This window comes from Phoca vitulina, unplaced genomic scaffold (genome assembly GCF_004348235.1).
Source record: "Phoca vitulina isolate PV1807 unplaced genomic scaffold, GSC_HSeal_1.0 scaffold7, whole genome shotgun sequence".
NCBI classification, from domain to species: Eukaryota; Metazoa; Chordata; class Mammalia; order Carnivora; family Phocidae; genus Phoca; species Phoca vitulina.
The window spans coordinates 40,394,413-40,412,309 of NW_022589710.1; the positions used below are offsets into that span (position 1 = coordinate 40,394,413).

Below are 17,897 nucleotides of genomic sequence, written 5' to 3' on the forward strand. Positions count from 1 at the left end.
CTGATCTTCTGGGGGAGGGGCCTGTTGCCGTGGTTCCCAAATGTCTTTGCCAGAGGCAAAATTGCCCCGCCCTTGCCGGTCCGGGCTAAGTAATCTGCTCGGGTTTGCTCTCCGGAGCCTTTGTTCCCTGCAAGCTTTCCGTACAGCTTTGGAGGCGGAGAGTGAAAATGGCGGCCTCCCAGTCTCCGCCCCGGCGGAGCCGAGAACTCGGGGTCCCGCTCCTCAGCGAGCCCCCAGAGAAAAGCAGTCAGTCACTCCCGTCTCCCCGGTCTCCGGCCACACTCCGCGCTCACCCGGCCTGTGACCGCGCCTTTCTATCTGGCACCCGACCCCGGGTGGAGTCTCCAAACCCAGCAGATCCCCGCGGTGCGCTCCCGCACCTCTCCTCCCGGGGGAAGAAGGTGAGTCTCCCCGGATCTGCCGCTTGTTGGGTCCCTGCTGGAGGAGCAGTGGCCCGACTGTGCCGCGGATCACAGTTTATAGCAACCCCGAGCTGAGAGCCTGCCCCTGGGCTCCGTCTCTGCAGCCGGCTTCCCTGCTCCGATACCTGGGAGCTCTGCCGCACTCAGGCACCCCCGGTCTTTCTGTGACCCCGAGGGTCCTGAGACCACACTGTCCCGCGAGGGTTCCACCCCCCACTTCGCCACCAGAGTGACGTCCCTCAGCGGAGCAGACTTCTAAAAGTTCCGATTTTGTGCTCCGTGGCTCTATCACTTGCCAGAAGCAGCCGACGGAGGCCCCTCCCCCGCCGTCTATCCTCCCGAATAACGCCTCGGATTCACTTCTCCGCAAGTCCTACCTTCCAGAAAGTGGTCGCTTTTCTGTTCAGAGAGTTGTTGTTATTGTTTTCTTCGATCTCCTGTTGAGTTTGTAGGTGTTCAGAATGGTTTGATCCCTATCCAGCTGAATTCCTGAGAGGAGATGAAATCCAGGTCTCCTACTCCTCCGCCATCTTGCTCCGCCCCCAAGAAAAGCATTTTCCATTTTGTCTCCAATTTATTTTTCCTAGACATGCCTAACATTTTGCTGGGTTTTTTTCTTAAGTCATTTTCAAGTGTAGAGTTTTGTGGCATTAAATACATTCACATTTTCACATTGTTATGCAACTATCACCACAACCTATCTCCAAAATTTTTCATCTTCACAAACTGAAATTCTGTACCCACTAAATATAATAAATCTCCATTCCTGCCTCCCCCTGTCCTTGGCAAGCATGATTCTAACTCTAGAGACCCTATTTCTGTCTCTATGAGTTCAACTACTCTAAGTACTTCAAATAAAGGGACTCATACAAAATTTGTCTATGATTAGCTTATTTCATCATAATGTCTTCAAGGTTCATCCATATTGTGGCACGTGACAGAATTTCCTTTTTAAGGCTGAATAATATTCTTTTTCTTCCCCCCCAAAGATTTTATTTATTTGACAGAGACACGGCAAGAGAGGGAACACAAGCAGGCAGAGTGGGAGAGGGAGAAGCAGGCTTCCTGTGGAGCAGGGAGCCCCATGCGGGACGTGAGGTCAAAAGCAGCTGCTTAACAACTGAGCCACCCAGGCGCCCCAAGGCTGAATAATATTCTACTTTATGTATATGCCACATTTTGTTTGTCCATTCATGCTCCCACCCTTTGGCTATAGTGAGTAATGCTATTATGAACATGAGTGTACAAATTATCTGCTCAATTCCCTGCTTTCAATTCTTTGGGGTTTATACCCAGAAATGAAATTCCTGGATCATATGGTAATTCTGTTTACTTTTCTGAGGAACTGCCATACTGTCTTCCACAGTGGCTGTGCCATCTTACATTCCCACCAACAGAGCACGAAACTTGCAATTTCTCCACATCCTCACCAACACCTGTTATTTTCTGTTTTGTCTTGTTGTTTTTAAGTAATAGCTATCCTAATGGGCTTGAAATGTTTGTGGGTTTTTTTTTTAAGCTTTTATTTATTTATTTGACAGAGCGAGCGAGAGCAGGAACACAAGCAGGTGGAGTTGGAGAGGGAGAAGCAGGCTTCCCGCCGAGCAAGGAGCCCGATGTGGGGCTCGATCCCAGGACCCCAGGATCATTACCTGAGCCGAAGGCAGATGCTTAATGACTGACCCACCCAGGCGTCCCTAGGCTTGAAATGTTTGCTGGCCTTTTTGACCCTCAAATAATAGACCAAAATGACTCTCAAGTCCTTACTGATTATCTTGAAGCACATCATGCAATCTATTATTTTTCTTATTTTATTTTACATTTACCTACTCTGAAAGTCAGCACTTATCAGGGTCACCTGGGCGGCTCAGTCGGTTTAAGTGTCCGACTCTTGGTTTCGGCTCAGGTCATTATCTCGGGGGTCATAAGACTGAGCCCTGGTTCGGCTCTGCTGGGTGGGGAGCCTGCTTGAGATTCTCTCTGTTCCTCTCCCTCTGCCCCTCCCCTCCCATGCTCTCACTCTCAAAAAAAAAAAAAAGAAAGTCAGTAGTCACTCTTCAGCTCACTCACTCCATCCAAAGAGTTGCCTACGGTTTATACTTATTGGTTTGGTGTTTCACTACCGGAATGAAATGATGTCATATATAAATTTGAGATATTTATATGCATACTCTCCTCAAATCGCTTACAAAAACATTAAGAGCACTAATCTCCATTTACCCAAGCCTGCCACTTCTGTAATTAGACCTATTTTAGAGATAGATGTAGCATGAGGCAGCACAGCATTCAGAACCACAGGCTTAGAATTCAAAGTGCATCGGTTCAACTCTTAATGTTGATACTACTTACCAGCTGAGTGCCTTCAGGCAGGTCACTTAACCTCTCTCAATTGTATCCTCTCATCTGCAAAACTGAGAAAATAACTCTACCTGTTTTATAGTATTTTGTTAGGATTAATGAGATAGATCTGTGTGGAGGGCTTGGCCCATTGCCTGATACTAGTATGAGCTACAGAAATGTTAGCCAATTATATGCTGTTTGAACTCCAACAACAGCTAACTTAGCTAAATTTACTCTGGGCCAGGGGCTATCCTAAGGGTTTTACATTTAGTGGCTCTTCTAATCCTTTTAACAATCTTATGAAGTAGGTATTGTTGCTATCCTTATTATCCAGATAAAACTACAGAAAAGCTAAATATCCTGAAGGTACACAGCAATCAAGAGTGGGAGTTGGGATCTGAATCCCAGCTCCTTACCATGATACAATTCAGCCTCTCGAAAACAACAGGGGCCAGGCCACAAAGCAAATGAGTGAAACCTGTCAAAGCAAAAGGCCGACTGGAGAAGAGACAACCCTTTTAAAGAACAAGCCGCTACTCAGCTCCAGCCAGTTACTGCCACAGAGAAATGCAGCCTCAAGGTTGCCTGATCTTTGAATTTTTCAGCAACCTAAGGGGAAGGTTTTTTTCTTAAAGTTTTTATTTATTTGGAGCGAGAGAGAGCGTGTGCACACGTGTGCGTACAGGGGTGAGGAGGGGCAGAAGGTGAGAGGGAGAGAGAATCTCAAGCAGACTCCCTTACTCATGACCCTGAGATCATGACATGAGCCTAAACCAAGAGCCGGTTGTTTAACCGACTGCGCCACCCAGGCGTTCCTACAGACTAAAGGATTTTAATGTAACATACTGAAAATTTCTCTGATAATGGTTTCAGATTCTACATTGCAACTAATCTTTAAGAAACTTCCACTTGTTGAGTTTTGATATAATCTCAAAGAATATGCACAGTTATCTGATAAGGCATTAAAATACTCTTCCCTTTTCTAATTATATACCTGTGTAAGGCTGAATTTTCTTCATCTATGTCAGCTAAACCAATTATTTCACAACAGATTAAATGCAAATGCCTTCGTAATGTCTATTACGACATTAAAGAGTTGGAAGAGGTAATGTTACTTCTCTATTTTTTATTTTGGAAAATAGTTACTTTTTGCGGGGCGCCTGGGTGGCTCAGTTGGTTAAGCGACTGCCTTCGGCTCAGGTCATGATCCTGGAGTCCCGGGATCGAGTCCCACATCGGGCTCCCTGCTTGGCAGGGAGTCTGCTTCTCCCTCTGACCCTCTCATGCTCTATCTCATTCTCTCTCTCAAATAAATAAATAAAATCTTTAAAAAAAAAAAAAAGAAAATACTTTTTGTTAAGACATTATTATGTTAATATAAGGTTTATTATTTCTATTCTTAAAAGAATTTTTTAAGCTTTATCAGTTTTAAATTCTAATACAATAAAAACTGATAAAAATGACCTACATAAACTAAAGTTCTTTGAGGTCTTCAATGACTTTTAAGAGGTCCTGAGACCAAAGAGTCTAAGAATTTTTTATTTAAGACAGTGGTTCTCACCCAGAGTGATCTCCCGCCTGGACCATTTGGCAACATCTAGAGACATTTCTGGTCATCACGACAGGGAAGGTGCTACCGGCATATACTGGTTAGAGGCCATGGATGCTGCTAAACATGCTACAATGCACAGGACAGCTCCCCATAACAAAGAATTACCCAGCCCCAAATGTCAATACTGTTGAGGTTGAGAAACCCAGCTTTTGAGAAATATTCAATGGCATACCAAAAAAATGTTAATATTAAGAAAACAGGTACAAAACAGCAGAGATGACCTAATCCCAATTTCTTAAATTTTTTTAAAAAGATTTATTTGAGAGAGAGAGGGAGAGAGCGTGAGAACACAAGCAGGAGGAGGGGCCGAGGGAGAGAGAGAGAATCTCAAGCAGACTCCCGGATGAGACCCTGAGATCATGATCTGAGCCGAAATCAAGAGTCAGACACTTAACTGATTGGAGCCACCCAGGCGCCCCCCAATTTTATTTTTAAACTATGTACACATGCATACAAAAAAAAAAAGGCTAAAATATGTCCCACGTGTCAAAAATGGTCATCCTGAGTAGGTGGTATACTTCCTTTCTTTAAATATCTATTTTCTGAATTTCCTATAATTAATACATGATCTTTTTAAAAACGTATGAATAAGTAGGAAGCCTGTCTTCTAAGTGTCCTATTCTATTGACCTGCATGATTCAACAGGAAATTCTCAATAGTAAAGTATGGAATTAGTGAAATGTCAAAGAACAAAAGCTCTTCAAATAGAGCTAAGGGAACACTAAAAACAGATTCTTGGATCTCATCAACAGTAAGGATTTACAAGGAAGTTATTAAGATAGTATGATGCACTGTAAGGTACTCCCAGACCACAGATCATGTCCAGTCTCACTTCTGCCGTACAGAATTAACCTGGACAATATGTTCTCATGATTATATCACAGGCACTCTCTTCATTTATTGAGTAGTTTGATTTTTTTGTTTTTTAAAATAAGAACACGCCTGCCTGACTTTTGTAAAATTCCTTGCATAAGCAACATTAACAACATAATAAAGCTTTCTTTTCTCTTCTTGAGAAATTCTAAGAAGGTTGAACGAATGCAGGCCCAATGCTTTAGTTCTTTTAGGAAGGCACATAATACCCACCCACAAGCAGGTATAAACAGAGATGTCAACCCTGAGACTCAAGGGCTGCTTGAAGCTGGTTGCCAAACATGTAAATTTCAGTTGTTTCTTGCCAGTATGTGGAAGGCAAAAACACATGCTTCAGCCATCTATGGCTGCTAGTGATATCTGTATAAACCATCAAACTTGGTTAAGACACCTATAAAAAGGGATGCCTGGGTGGCTCAGTCACCTTCAGCTCAGGTCCTGATCCCAGGGTCCTGGGATTGCGTCCCACATCAGGCTCCTTGCTCAGCAGGGAGCCTGCTTCTCCCTCTGCCTGCCGCTCCCCCTGCTTGTGCTCTCTCTCTCTCTGACAAATAAATAATCTTAAAAAAAAAAAAAAGACACCTATTTAAAAAAACACACAACAATCCTCAGAGGTTCCAATTATTCACTTGGCCTTAAGCAGTAACACAAAAGATACAATTGAAATTTAGATACAAGACTTGAATGGAAATTCAGAATGAGAGAAGTTGTATAACAAGATTTTGACAGGCACCTAGGTTTGCAGAAAATTCCTCCTCCTGAGTAATGTTCTTGGAAGGAAACAGACTTTCCAAAGTAAGGGAAGTATAGTCAGACTAAGAATTAAAACTGGAGACAGCCAGAGTGACAGTCTGCCTCCAACCTGGAAAATCTCTACTGACTCATCTCTGAAATAATGGGCACTGCCAACTTAATCAAAACAACCATGTTCAGGGACAATGAAACTGCAGATAGAATGTAGTAGCAGAGGGGTGCCTGAGTGGCTCAGTCAGTTAAGTGTCCGACTCTTGATTTCAGCTCAGGTCATGATCTCAGGGTCTTGGGATTAAGCCCTGTGTTGGGTGGGCTCTGCACTCAGCAGGGAGTCAGCTTGAGGATTCTCTCTCTCCCTCTCTCTCTGCCCTCCCCCTGCTCATGCATACAAACTCTCTCTCTAAAATAAATAAATCTAAAAAAATAAATAAGGAAAGAATGTAGGGGCAGAGGAAGCCAACGAAAGTTTAACACTTTACTTGAGAGTAAAGTCCTTTAGAAACACAGAATCTCATGACTTTCCCTATTGAGAGACCAGATCAGAAGACCCCTGAGATTCAGATTTTAATCCTGACTATACTACTTACTAGTTGTAAACTACTGAGCAAATCACTTTACTTCTTTGCTCCTGTGTCCCTATATGTAAAATTAAAAGCTTCAATTAGATGACCATTAGTCTTTTCCAGCAATAAAATTCTATGGTTCTACAGAGACAGAACGTTAATAGTAAACGGATCACAGTGACTATGGTAAAATCAGGACTCTAACCCAGATCTCTTAAACTTCTTTATTGATGTCATTTCACAACATGAAAGACATTCTAGAGGCAACTGGCCATATACCTGAAAAACTATAATTCCTGAAAATCCTTCCCAGGGCCAATCTATACATTTGAGGGGCCAACTTTTACTCCAAATGTATTCTGGTACTGGACAGATACTCCATAACATGGAGTTTTAATAACATGGTTTTAGTATCAGTATCACACCCACATTTTGGATAAAAACACCTCAGGGAAAAAAATCCCAACTCAGTGGGGAATCATTCCCCAAAACACCTTTCCTTAAAATCAACTGCAAAAAAACAACCCACAGGAAGACTTTTTAAAAAGGGGGGAGGAAGAATGTACAAGTGAACAGTAGAACAATAACTATAAGATGAGGTATATACAAAGGAAGGGGTAACTTACTAGGCTCTGGATGTAGCATTTTCTTAATGGTTTTAGCTGCCTCTCCTCCTTTCTAATAAGAAACAAAGGGACAAATGACTAACCATTCTGCCTCTCAGACTCAATCCAGTACCTTAAAATTGACAGCTGAAAGACCTGACAGCAGAATGGAGACTTGGAGCCTTTCTCACCAGAGGCATTCAACGGTGAATAGGAGAGCTAAGAGAGTAGGGCTTTGGTTTTAGTTGAGTACCGGCCAGCTCAGGTGATTATGAGTAGGTGGTCATATAACTTATCATTCAAACTACGACTTCTTTTTAAGAATGAAAGGAGTGTTAATAATTGTACTGGGACAATGGGGAAATTAGGATAGTCCCAAGCAAACCAGGATATACAGTCACCTTGTTATAAAGGACCCCAGCCAGCAGCAAGGTAGGTAGGAGACCTACACAGTGACCTTATCAACCACGTAAGGTAATCTTACCTCGCTGTATCAAGGGGTAGGAGCCCGGCAGAGGAAAAACGGAAGATGGGAATCAGTCTTTCCACCAACATCTCTGCTACTAGGATCTGTTATAAACCTATCAGTTTCCTCAGATGCCATTTTCTCATTGATTCCTATATCCCCAGACCTCCAGAGTATAACTTCCATTTTAAAATTGGCCCTAATAAGAAAATAATACTCAGAGCACATGGACTTGACCTCCAATGCATATCAACTCTGCATCCTGAGAGGTACGTGATAGAATCTTGGGTATCAACACTGCAAAGTGCAATGAGTGAGTAAGGTAGCAAGGAAAGTGTGACCGTGAAGGTATGGGAAGAGCAGATAACAAAAGTGACAAACTGCTGTTGTCAAGTCTTTCCCTGAATTCCTGACTTAGGATAACTGACATGAAAAGCAAGTGGAATCTAACCCTCCTTGTTAACCTAATCTGTGATTAACCTTGGAAAGGGAACGACTTCTTTTTCACAGAAGCAGAGTGAAGTTGCTGGTGACAGAAGTAAATTTTATTTGCAAGAACACTATAATTCAAGCTCATTAAGGATTAAACAGGCTTATCATCTGGTCTAGGAGTCATACCTTCCTTTATGATATTGTGTCTGTGGCAAAGTACTTCCAAATGACTTACCCGTACTTTCTGGGCAAATTATCCCATGTTACATTGTTTAAACCTTCCAAAAAGCACTTTATCATTATTCGTCTATGTCCTTATGAGGAGACACCTATTTCTTTTGGCTGAAATCAGGGAAATGTACTCAACCAGCATGCTTTCAGCAGATATCAAACTCAAATTATAGGCTCAGTAAATAGTACGAGTCATGTATGTTGTTTGTACTTTTGGTTGGGCTAATGGAGAAGAGGAACCAAACTGGTAACCAGAATATACCCACTCCTAATTATACCTCACTAAAGCAGGTGAGTTCAACCCAGTGTGAAGTTACATGGTTTATATAAGCCAGTGTGGAACATGCAAAGTGTAAGGAAGAAGACGACTTTAGATGACTGCCAAGAGCAACATCCAGCTGATTTCTAGCACCAAGAGAGATCTGCTGGAGGTTTGAGTATGGTAGCTATGACCAGAACTATGCTTATTGGCTCAAAACCCACTGATCCATCCCCACAGCTATACCCCCTCCCTTCATTTACACAAAGTGGGTGAGGGAAGCAGGTAGCAAAGTACCAGTGATACCAGCAAGAGAAGAGAATGTAGGGGAAAAGTCGGGTCCTACAAAACAGTCTAAAAATTTCAGAGCAGTCAGCAGCATGTCTCAGTTGCTCCAGCAGACCCAGGCTGCAAATCCAGCTCCACCGCAAACTACAGGAGCCTTGGAGGTCATTTAACTTCTCTAAACCTCAGTTTCTTCATATGTAAAATAAGGATAATAGCACTAACCCTACCTTAGGAAAGTTTCTTGTAAGTATTAAATGTGGTCACATATATAAATGTGCCTGACATATGAAACACCCCCAAATAATATGTGATAAATGAATGACATGCTCAAAAATTAGCTATTTTTATTGTTTAACATTCATCTTTGTGAACAGCAATGTCTCAGTTGAACGTCAGGTGAGGCATTCCTATTTGATTTGGTGGACCCTGGGGAGCACTGTAGATTTTTTGAGGGATCAGCAGTGAATGTGTGATCATGAGAGTTAAGTTTTACGAAGCTTATGTTGGCAGTAATGACTAGTAAGTATTAAAGCTGAAAAGAACAAAAATCTGGGAAGCAGCTATTGGAACCAAATTTTCTACGACGACCAAGGTAATAGGCCAAGGTAATAATCTTTTTTCATTCCTAGAATTATATTTCACTTCATCTGAACCAGAAACAATGAATTCCAGTATCTATTCTTCCACCAATGCCCTACCTGTTCTTTGCGTTTCAGAATCCTCAGCAGTCATTGATCAATGTCCTTTCTTGATTTTTTAGCACTTAGTTATGACAATTAATACAAAACCTTCAAGTGCCTGTGTCTTTCTAGACTATAGATAACACTGGTTATTTTCCAAGTGGCAAATAAGACATATATAAAGTGCTTAGCAGAGAGCCTGGCACACATTATAAGCTAAATAAATGATTTAAAAAAATTCTTGCAGTTATTATTAAGATTAAAGAGGCACACATAGTATGTTCCTATTAAATATTTTTAATGAATAAATAAACATAAGATACCTGTGTGGAACAACTTAACTTTATTTACAGCAAAACACAAATATAATTTATCATCTAAGAGGAGCAACTAGAGTTGCACACGTGCTCAGAAATTGCTAATTTTTCCAGCTTTCAATTTTTAAAAGAGATCCAGAAAAGGTGAATTACCCTATAAGAAAAGGGAAAGAAAAATATAAAAAGGCAATTTAGAAACAGCACATGCCTGGGAGCAATGGGCCCTACTTGGCCTGCTGACTGCCAAAGACTAACAAGGCAGCTCTGGGCAAGTCATCTTTCTACTTTTCCACTCTCTCTTCCATAAAATGAAGATCTTCCCTTCTCTCTGATTCAATGAGGAAGAAAGAAGATACAAAAAAGACTACATAATGAAGTATTTCCCAAGCTTCAGTCAATCTCGATCAACTTTAGATTTCTGCCATATCCATGTAAACACATTTACCATTATTTTTCTTTAAATTGACTTTTAAAATTTTAACCTCACCTTAAGCAATAAATTCATTAAAAATATTTTATACATGCTGGTTAACTTTTCCATATATAAAAATAAATGTACTATTAAAATTTAAATATTTATTCAAAAATCACCTAAAATCAGCTTACATATCCACAGGCAAATAGTAACCTCACCCCTATAACTTAAAATCAAAAATTTATTTTATTTTTTTTTAAGATTTTATTTATTTACTTGACAGAGAGCGAGCACAAGCAGGGAGAGTGGCAGGCAGAGGGAGAGGGAGAAGCAGGCTCCTCGCAGAGCAAGGGAAGCCTGATGTGGGACTCGATCCCAGGACCCCGGGATCATGACCTGAGCCGAAGGCAGTCGCTTAAGCAACTGAGCCACCCAGGCGCCCAAAATCAAAATTTTAAACAGAGAATCAAGTAAAAAAGAAATGTAATTTCACATTCTCACAATAATCTGAGGTTAATCCTAACAGATTAATATTCAGTTCTTCAATTGTAAGAGACAATACTTAAAATGTGGGGCACCAAAAATTGAAAACAGAATCGATTCCTTCTTAATCTACGTCATCTTCATTTGAATTAGGATTTTAGTTCCTTTAATTTTAAAAGGCTTTAATTCTACCCTTGAGTATCTAAATTCAGACTAAAACAATAATAAAAGCAATTACTTCTTTCTTGAACCCATAAAAAAGAAAAAAATTAAAATTAAGTGCTGTTTATTAACAAATGGAAGTGCTCTTCACCTGGCTCAATGCATAAGATAAACGCATCTACTTCTTCTGTAAGTTACTTCTTTTTTTTTTTTTTTTTTTTAAAGATTTTATTTATTTATTTGAGAGAGAGAGAATGAGAGAGAGCACATGAGAGTGGGGAGGGTCAGAGGGAGAAGCAGACTCCCTGCCAAGCAGGGAGCCCGATGCGGGACTCGATCCAGGGACTCCAGGATCATGACCTGAGCCGAAGGCAGTCGCTTAACCAACTGAGCCACCCAGGCGCCCCTGTAAGTTACTTCTTAACTCACAATTCAGAACACAGCATCCATCTGTGTTTCAAGTTTTACTGGTCAATAAAGTTTCCCTGATCTAAATGATTCCAACTGCACTTTACAACCAAATCTAACAATCGTCAGTGAATGAGCACACACTTGTGGTCACCAGGATCCATAACTGAGGGCCACTGCTCCTCTTAGGAACTCTTAGTAATGAAAAACACACTGGCATAAGTTAAGTCAGTGATGATCCTTTGAACAATACAGAACACAAAGACAACTTTTTGCTGTGCTACTAATGTCTAATAAGATTGGCGGTCATCAGTTCAACCTCACTAGCTTATTTTAAAGTAGAAGTGACAAACCTGGGCATAATTCTAAATTTGCCAATCTTTGATAGGTATCAATTAGCTGACTGAAGAACAAGTGGGAAAAATAATGTGCATCTATAAATATCCATGTTACCTTATCCTTATGACACGATCTCTATAATTTATCATAGCAATGTCCTCCAAGGCCATCTCTATGAGCCTTCTTTCTTTCCCACTAAAACTCGTAAGCAAGAGGATTATTTGCTATAATAAATACTGCAAACCCGAGAAAAATCAGGTATCTATTAAAGTATCATAAAGCAGAGGGGAAACATTTTTTAAAGGGCCATATGCACTATTACAGATGATAAGTAAATGTTCCTAAAATGCAAGCTTGGAGGCATGGTTTATACCTGATATACCATTTCTGTTCTTCTAATTGCTTCTGCTTTATAAACTATGCACTCAAAAACTATTTGTTGAACTAATTAATAGACCAAAGGATAAAATTTAACACCTTCACAGCAATGGATTATCAGTAAATAGAAAGGCCCAGAAGAAAATCCAGTAATTGATTCCCTAATCACCTTATTGAAATGTATGTACTATGAAAGCTTTTTCAAGTCACAAATCTGCCCTACCACTAGCCATATTTTTCCTGATAAACTAACCACTGGACCAACAAATTCATTCCAATTAAACACCTGAGAAGTTCTAATGAGTTTAAGACTTTATTCCACTGGCTAAAGCCAAACACTTTACCTGTAGATAACATGCTCTTAGATGAATTTATTTACAAAAAAAACTGATTCCATAAAATTGATAGAACTAGTGACTGGGAAACAGGAAATGATCATTATTAATAGGTTCAAGTTGAGAATATGGTTATTATCACAGCTATTATTTGATGCTTAAAATACGTTTGATGACAACACTGGGGTTAAGCTTATTTACAAAGCATTTTAACAGTTCATCTCATTGAGAGCTTTCTCAATTTTTCACACTGTATTGTGCTATGTGCAATAAATGTTAGATATTGAAAGTGTCAATCTCCTAAAAGCTTTTGGTGAGGTTCAAGCTAAATAACAATACAAAGAGTTGCAGCAGTGGATAGGCCCTGGTGCTAAGAACTTGACAAGTGTTATTTCATGCAGTCCTCACCACAACCCTGTGGGGTATTTCTGCTCTTATTATATAGCTGAGGAAGCACAGAGTGAGTGACTTAACAAAGGTAACCCAGTTATCAAGTAGTTGATATTCACCCCCAGGCAGCCTGACTCCAGAATTCATGCTATTAATCTCTACCTAACTTATGATAATCAGTAAAGTCAAAGACTCACATGAAATAGAAATAGAACTAAACAGCTATCTCACTTATAAATATCATGACCAAGTAAATATAGTTAAATGCTCCTCCCCATTCACAACTCCTATTAACTAACACTTTGAAACAGTACAGTTACCGACACTATTTGAAAAGCTTTTGGGGGCGCCTGGGTGGCTCAGTCGTTAAGCGTCTGCCTTCGGCTCAGGTCATGTTCCCAGGGTCCTGGGATCGGCCCCGCATCGAGCCCCCACTTCGAGCCCCGGCATCGGGCTTCCTGCTCAGTGGGAAGCCTGCTTCTCCCTCTCCCACTCCCCCTGCTTGTGTTCCCTCTCTCACTGTGCCTCTCTCTGTCAAATAAATAAAATCTTAAAAAAAAAAAAAACCTTTAAAAAAAAGAAAGAAAAGCTTCTGAAGGTGCTTTTCCTACATTTAGTCATAAGCATCAGGAAAGAGATCATAATCTCTCACTGAAACTCAAAACTTCATACTAATGGGCTATTAATCTGCTAGCTCTACAGGTTCTAATATCAATTAGTCTTAAATATCAATTCAGGGAAAATAATATTATTAGATGCAACCAAAGACTTAAAGGGTAAACCCAGGATATCCCCCAATATGTGTTCTAACATACATTCCTTGATGTTGGTAGGATCTCTTATGAGCAGTACTTGAACACATTGTGCCTTCTCATTCCACATCAAAAAGGCACAAAACTATCCTGTCTGCCCCATTTGCACAGGTCTGTTACCAATACTGTAAGAACAAGTGTCAGCTAATAATAATATCACAGGTTATAAGTACCAAAGGGAAGGAAAACAAGCTCAGCTTTTCTCTGAGAGACCTGGCACTCTGTTCAGCACACAACCTAAACTTTACCTAATGTAGTTCTTTAAAAAAAAAAAAAAAAAAAAAAAGATTTTATTTATTTGTCAGAGAGAGAGAGAGCACGCGAAAGAGGGAACACAAGCAGGGGGAGTGGCAGGCAGAGGGAAAAGCAGGCTCCCCGCTTAGGAGGGAGCCCGATGCGGCTCGGATGCAGGGCTCGATCCCAGGACCCTGGGATCATGACCTGAGCCGGGGGCAGAAGCTTAACTGACTGAGCCACCCAGGCGTCTCCTTAACTTAGTTCTCATAAGAGCCCTTCAGGTAAGTGCTGGTACATCAGGAAACAGACCCAGAGAGTAACTTGACTACAAGGTCATACATTAAATGACACAGCAGTGACCATGTGTGTATGCAATACCACACTGCCTTACAGAATAGCACAGTAATGCCCTTTTCTGATCAACAATAAAGAAAAATACTTTTTAAGTTAAAAGTATCTCAATGTTTTAAAAAAAAAATCCTCCCACTTGTTGCTGTCACAGTCTCACTGCCCAGGAGAACACCTTTCTCCTTCCTGATTTTCTCTGGCTTACTCTTAATATCTGCTGGCCTCATTGTGCCCTGGAAAAGGGGCCAGCTGTTAGAACAAAACAGCAACGATGTATCCTTAACAAATCGCATTTTATAAGGCCACAGGAATCATGCAAATATTTTTGCCCTAGGTCTAAGTTAATTCTACCAAACAGCTTTGTGTCAGTTACAAGAAATGTGAGCCTGCCCAAACACTTAGGAAATATAAACAGTGAACAAACTATGAATACACTATCATTTTAATCACCACTTTCTAAAGTCTTTAACCAACCCAGACAAGATACAAGAACAACAAAATGCATAAAGGTAATCTCAATACCAGAATCTGGCCTCCCACCACATTTTTGTGAAACATTAGGGATAGACAGCATTAGCCTCAAAACCCTAAGAGCCTCTCCCCTCAGGTGTTAACTGCTAAAGAAGGACAATGATAGATAAGACGTAAACCTGACATTATAAATAGTTTTAAATTGGGGAAGATTATTGAAGGACTTCCCAGAACAATATTTAATTAGCTTTAACAAGTTAAGGTGTATTTATGACTCCCAGAGGGGGCTTCCTTATCTGAAGCAAACAGGAGGAACTTTCTGTTAGCATAAGTTGTACTGATAATGGAAGGTGAATAGCTAATCAAAAGTATATGTTCAGGAAATAAGTAAGAAAAGCTAAGTATAGCTGAGCTAAACTGGGGGGGGGAGGGGGGGCAGGGTCCTGCTGCATGGACTAGGAACAAGGACAGGAGTAGATAAAAAGGAAACAGGAAGGACTGAGCTAGAGGAAGTGTGAGGGGAGGCAGGAGGACGAAGGAGCAAAGACTGAAACCCAGAAAGTAATGATGGAGATGGGCAACTCCGGCCTAGAAAAACAAGGAAATAAATGCCTAAAACCAGAAGGTTTGCTAGAGCCTGCCCTGTGGAAAGGACTCTCCTCTTCTACAGACTACAATTAAGATAAAGTAAATTAACTGGCCAAGACTAGAGAAAATGGGGTTCATTTGAGACATAGGGGAAGGTCCTGCACAAGGATAACTTACTGAGAATGGAGGCAACATTTTAGTGTTTTTTTAAAAAAATGTTAACTTAAAATGGGTGAATTGTATGGCATGTGAATTATATATTAATAAATCTGTTATTTTTAAAAAGTGTTAAGCTGGGCAATGTATGACTGTACTCATGATTCAATTACCATGATTAGTTCAGGAATACCCCCCAAATGCCTTCAGCCAGTAGGGAGAATTTCCTTGTACCTGGGGACACCTCTGTTGAAAAACATCAGTCTAGAAAGGAGACTAGGGTATAATGAATACAGAAGAAAAAAACGGTGAGCTCTTTAAAAAGATCTTCCCCCATTTTTGCCCTTGGAATTTTTGGCAGTGTTGGGGAAGGGAAGCTTTTGTTTGGGGTATGCCTTGAAGTAGAATATCAGGTTTCTTCAGGGGATGATCTAGGGCCAAAACCACCTAGTCAAAGAGAAAACGATCTAGGGTGGAAAAGTCAAGTCAGTTCTGGAGAAACCCCAGAAGGTTTATCGTGAAATGATCACACAAGTCTTATCTCTGCTACCCCTAAATTGGACTGTACGCCCGTGCCACTTCCGACTGTTACTCGCCAAGAAGACGGATGCTTTGCCATGATCCCAGAAGTTTCTGGCCAGCTGCCCACTGACGTAAATTAGAAAACCATTCGGGGACCGGCCTGGGTGAAGCGAAGCGCCACGTCCAGGGCTGGGCTCCCGCTTCCTCCCTCTCGATGCAGGAAAAGGGACGGAGCGGGGTAGAAGGCGAGCGGGAACGCCAGATCAGCCGTCTTCGCCCTCCTCCCCTTAGCCCGCTTTCGGGGAGGCGCCCCCAGCGGACCCCATCCCCACTCGCCCGCCTGGGGCCCGAGACCCCCGGGAGAAGGGGGGCGGTGGCGAGCACCCCCACGGGCAGCAGGCGCACCTCCCCCGGGGCAGCAGTCGCTGCCGCCCGCCCGGCCCGGGCCTCCCCGGGAGCAATAGGCTATCGATTCAGCTGCCTGTCGCTAGGAGCCCCGGGAGAGCGAGGCCTACACCGCCCGGCCGGAGCCCCGGCCTCGATTTCGCCACTTTCCCCACACCAGAGGGGGAGCCCGGGGGCAGCCGAGCCCAGCTGGGCGGGAGGGAGGAGGAGCGGAGACCACCTGCAACGGCAGCGGCCGGCAAAGGGGGTAAGGGCGCGGGGCTGCAGCCAACAAGTCTCCGGGGGTCGCCCACCCACCACCCCCCGCCTCACAAGTTACGCATTCAAGTTCAGGCCGGTGCCCCTTAGCCTCCAGTCCCCGGCACTGCCCACACCGTAAGAAAAACACGACGCGGAAGAGGCCACTACAGAGAAGGGAGATGGAGCTGGGCCCCTCAGGGCGCCGACGGGGGCGGCCAACAGCGACCCGCCCGGCTGCTCTCCTCGCTCACCCAGCCAGCCCCCCGAGTCGCGGCCCCCGACCCCTCGGCGGCCGGCCCTGTCACCGCCCGGCCCCCAGCCCCAAGGCCCCGTCTCCCGGACGCCGGCGCCAGGGACTCGAGCTCCCCCTGGCCTCCGGCGCGCCTCGGCCTCCTCCCCCTCCGAATCCCCAAAATGCCCCCCGCACCTTTTAAAGTACACGGAGGAAGAGTTTCCCATCAAACTTTGTCAGGCGGTAATCTCGCCCCCCCTCCCCGACCCACACTGCCAGGGCAGTCATCAGGAGAGATCACTTTGCACTTGGGATAAAGCGAATTAAGGACCTGTCAACCATTTTAGGTCTTTTTTTACAGAAGACATCCTCTCCTTCCCCTCCCTCCCCCTGTAAGGGTTTGAATTTGACACCAAACCTTCCCACCGCAGAAGGGGGGTTGAGGAGGGGGGGGCGGAGGGCAGAAGGAGGGTGGCGAGGGAGAGCGAAAGGGGAGGTTGGAAGGGGGCCGGGAGGCGCGGGGCGGGGAAGGGGGTTGATTTACCTGAGACCAGCCACTGGCCTCCATTGTTGGAGAATTCAATGGCATTGACACAGCCGAAGTGGCCGAGGAGGTCCTTCTTGTAGAGGTTTCTGCAGCCCCGCAGGCGTCTCCTCTGAAAGTCCTGAGTGAGCAGGGGGTCCCCATGCAAGCCCCGCTGGGACAAGAAGCCCACCACTGACCTCATGCTGCCCCCCAGGCCAGCTCTCCTCTTCATGCTGGAACCGCCGCCGCCGCCGTTCGCGCCGCCGCCCCTCCCTCGGCCTCACGCGCGGCCGCCGCTCTCCCCCCACCCAGCCCTCCCCCCGCGCTGCGATCCGGATGGTTCTTTAACCAGCCATGGCAGACGGAGCGAGGTGTGCAGACACTCGGTGGCGTTCGCGGCTTCCTGAGGGTCCCCTCCCTCCCTTTCCCCCCTAGGCTCCTCCCTCTCCTTCTCCGCCTCCTCCAGCAGCTGATTCTCAGCTGCGGCCGCGCTTCCGCGACGCGCGGCCCTTCCGCCGGCCGCCGGTGCCGGGAGAACGCGGGCGGCGGCTGCCCCTCCCCCGCCGCGGGCTGCTGGCCGGAAGAACGCGGGCGGCTGGCCTGGAGACC

General features: G+C 43.7%; 1 protein-coding gene across 2 annotated transcripts in view; it reads right to left on the reverse strand.

The window, feature by feature from the left end:
• The window catches only part of DCAF5 (DDB1 and CUL4 associated factor 5), a 106,957-nt gene extending 89,267 nt beyond the window's left edge, over positions 1-17,690 (reverse strand). The window contains exon 1 of one of the 2 annotated variants that reach the window (XM_032405399.1): positions 17,486-17,690. Coding sequence is in view for 1 of the 2 variants with exons in the window: in XM_032405398.1 (XP_032261289.1) it covers positions 17,307-17,520 (214 nt within the window). In the remaining variant the exon portion in view is untranslated. Of the gene's footprint in view, positions 1-17,306 lie in introns of both variants that reach the window. The other variant, XM_032405398.1, reaches the window with a different exon arrangement.
• Between the last annotated feature and the right edge of the window lie 207 nt (positions 17,691-17,897).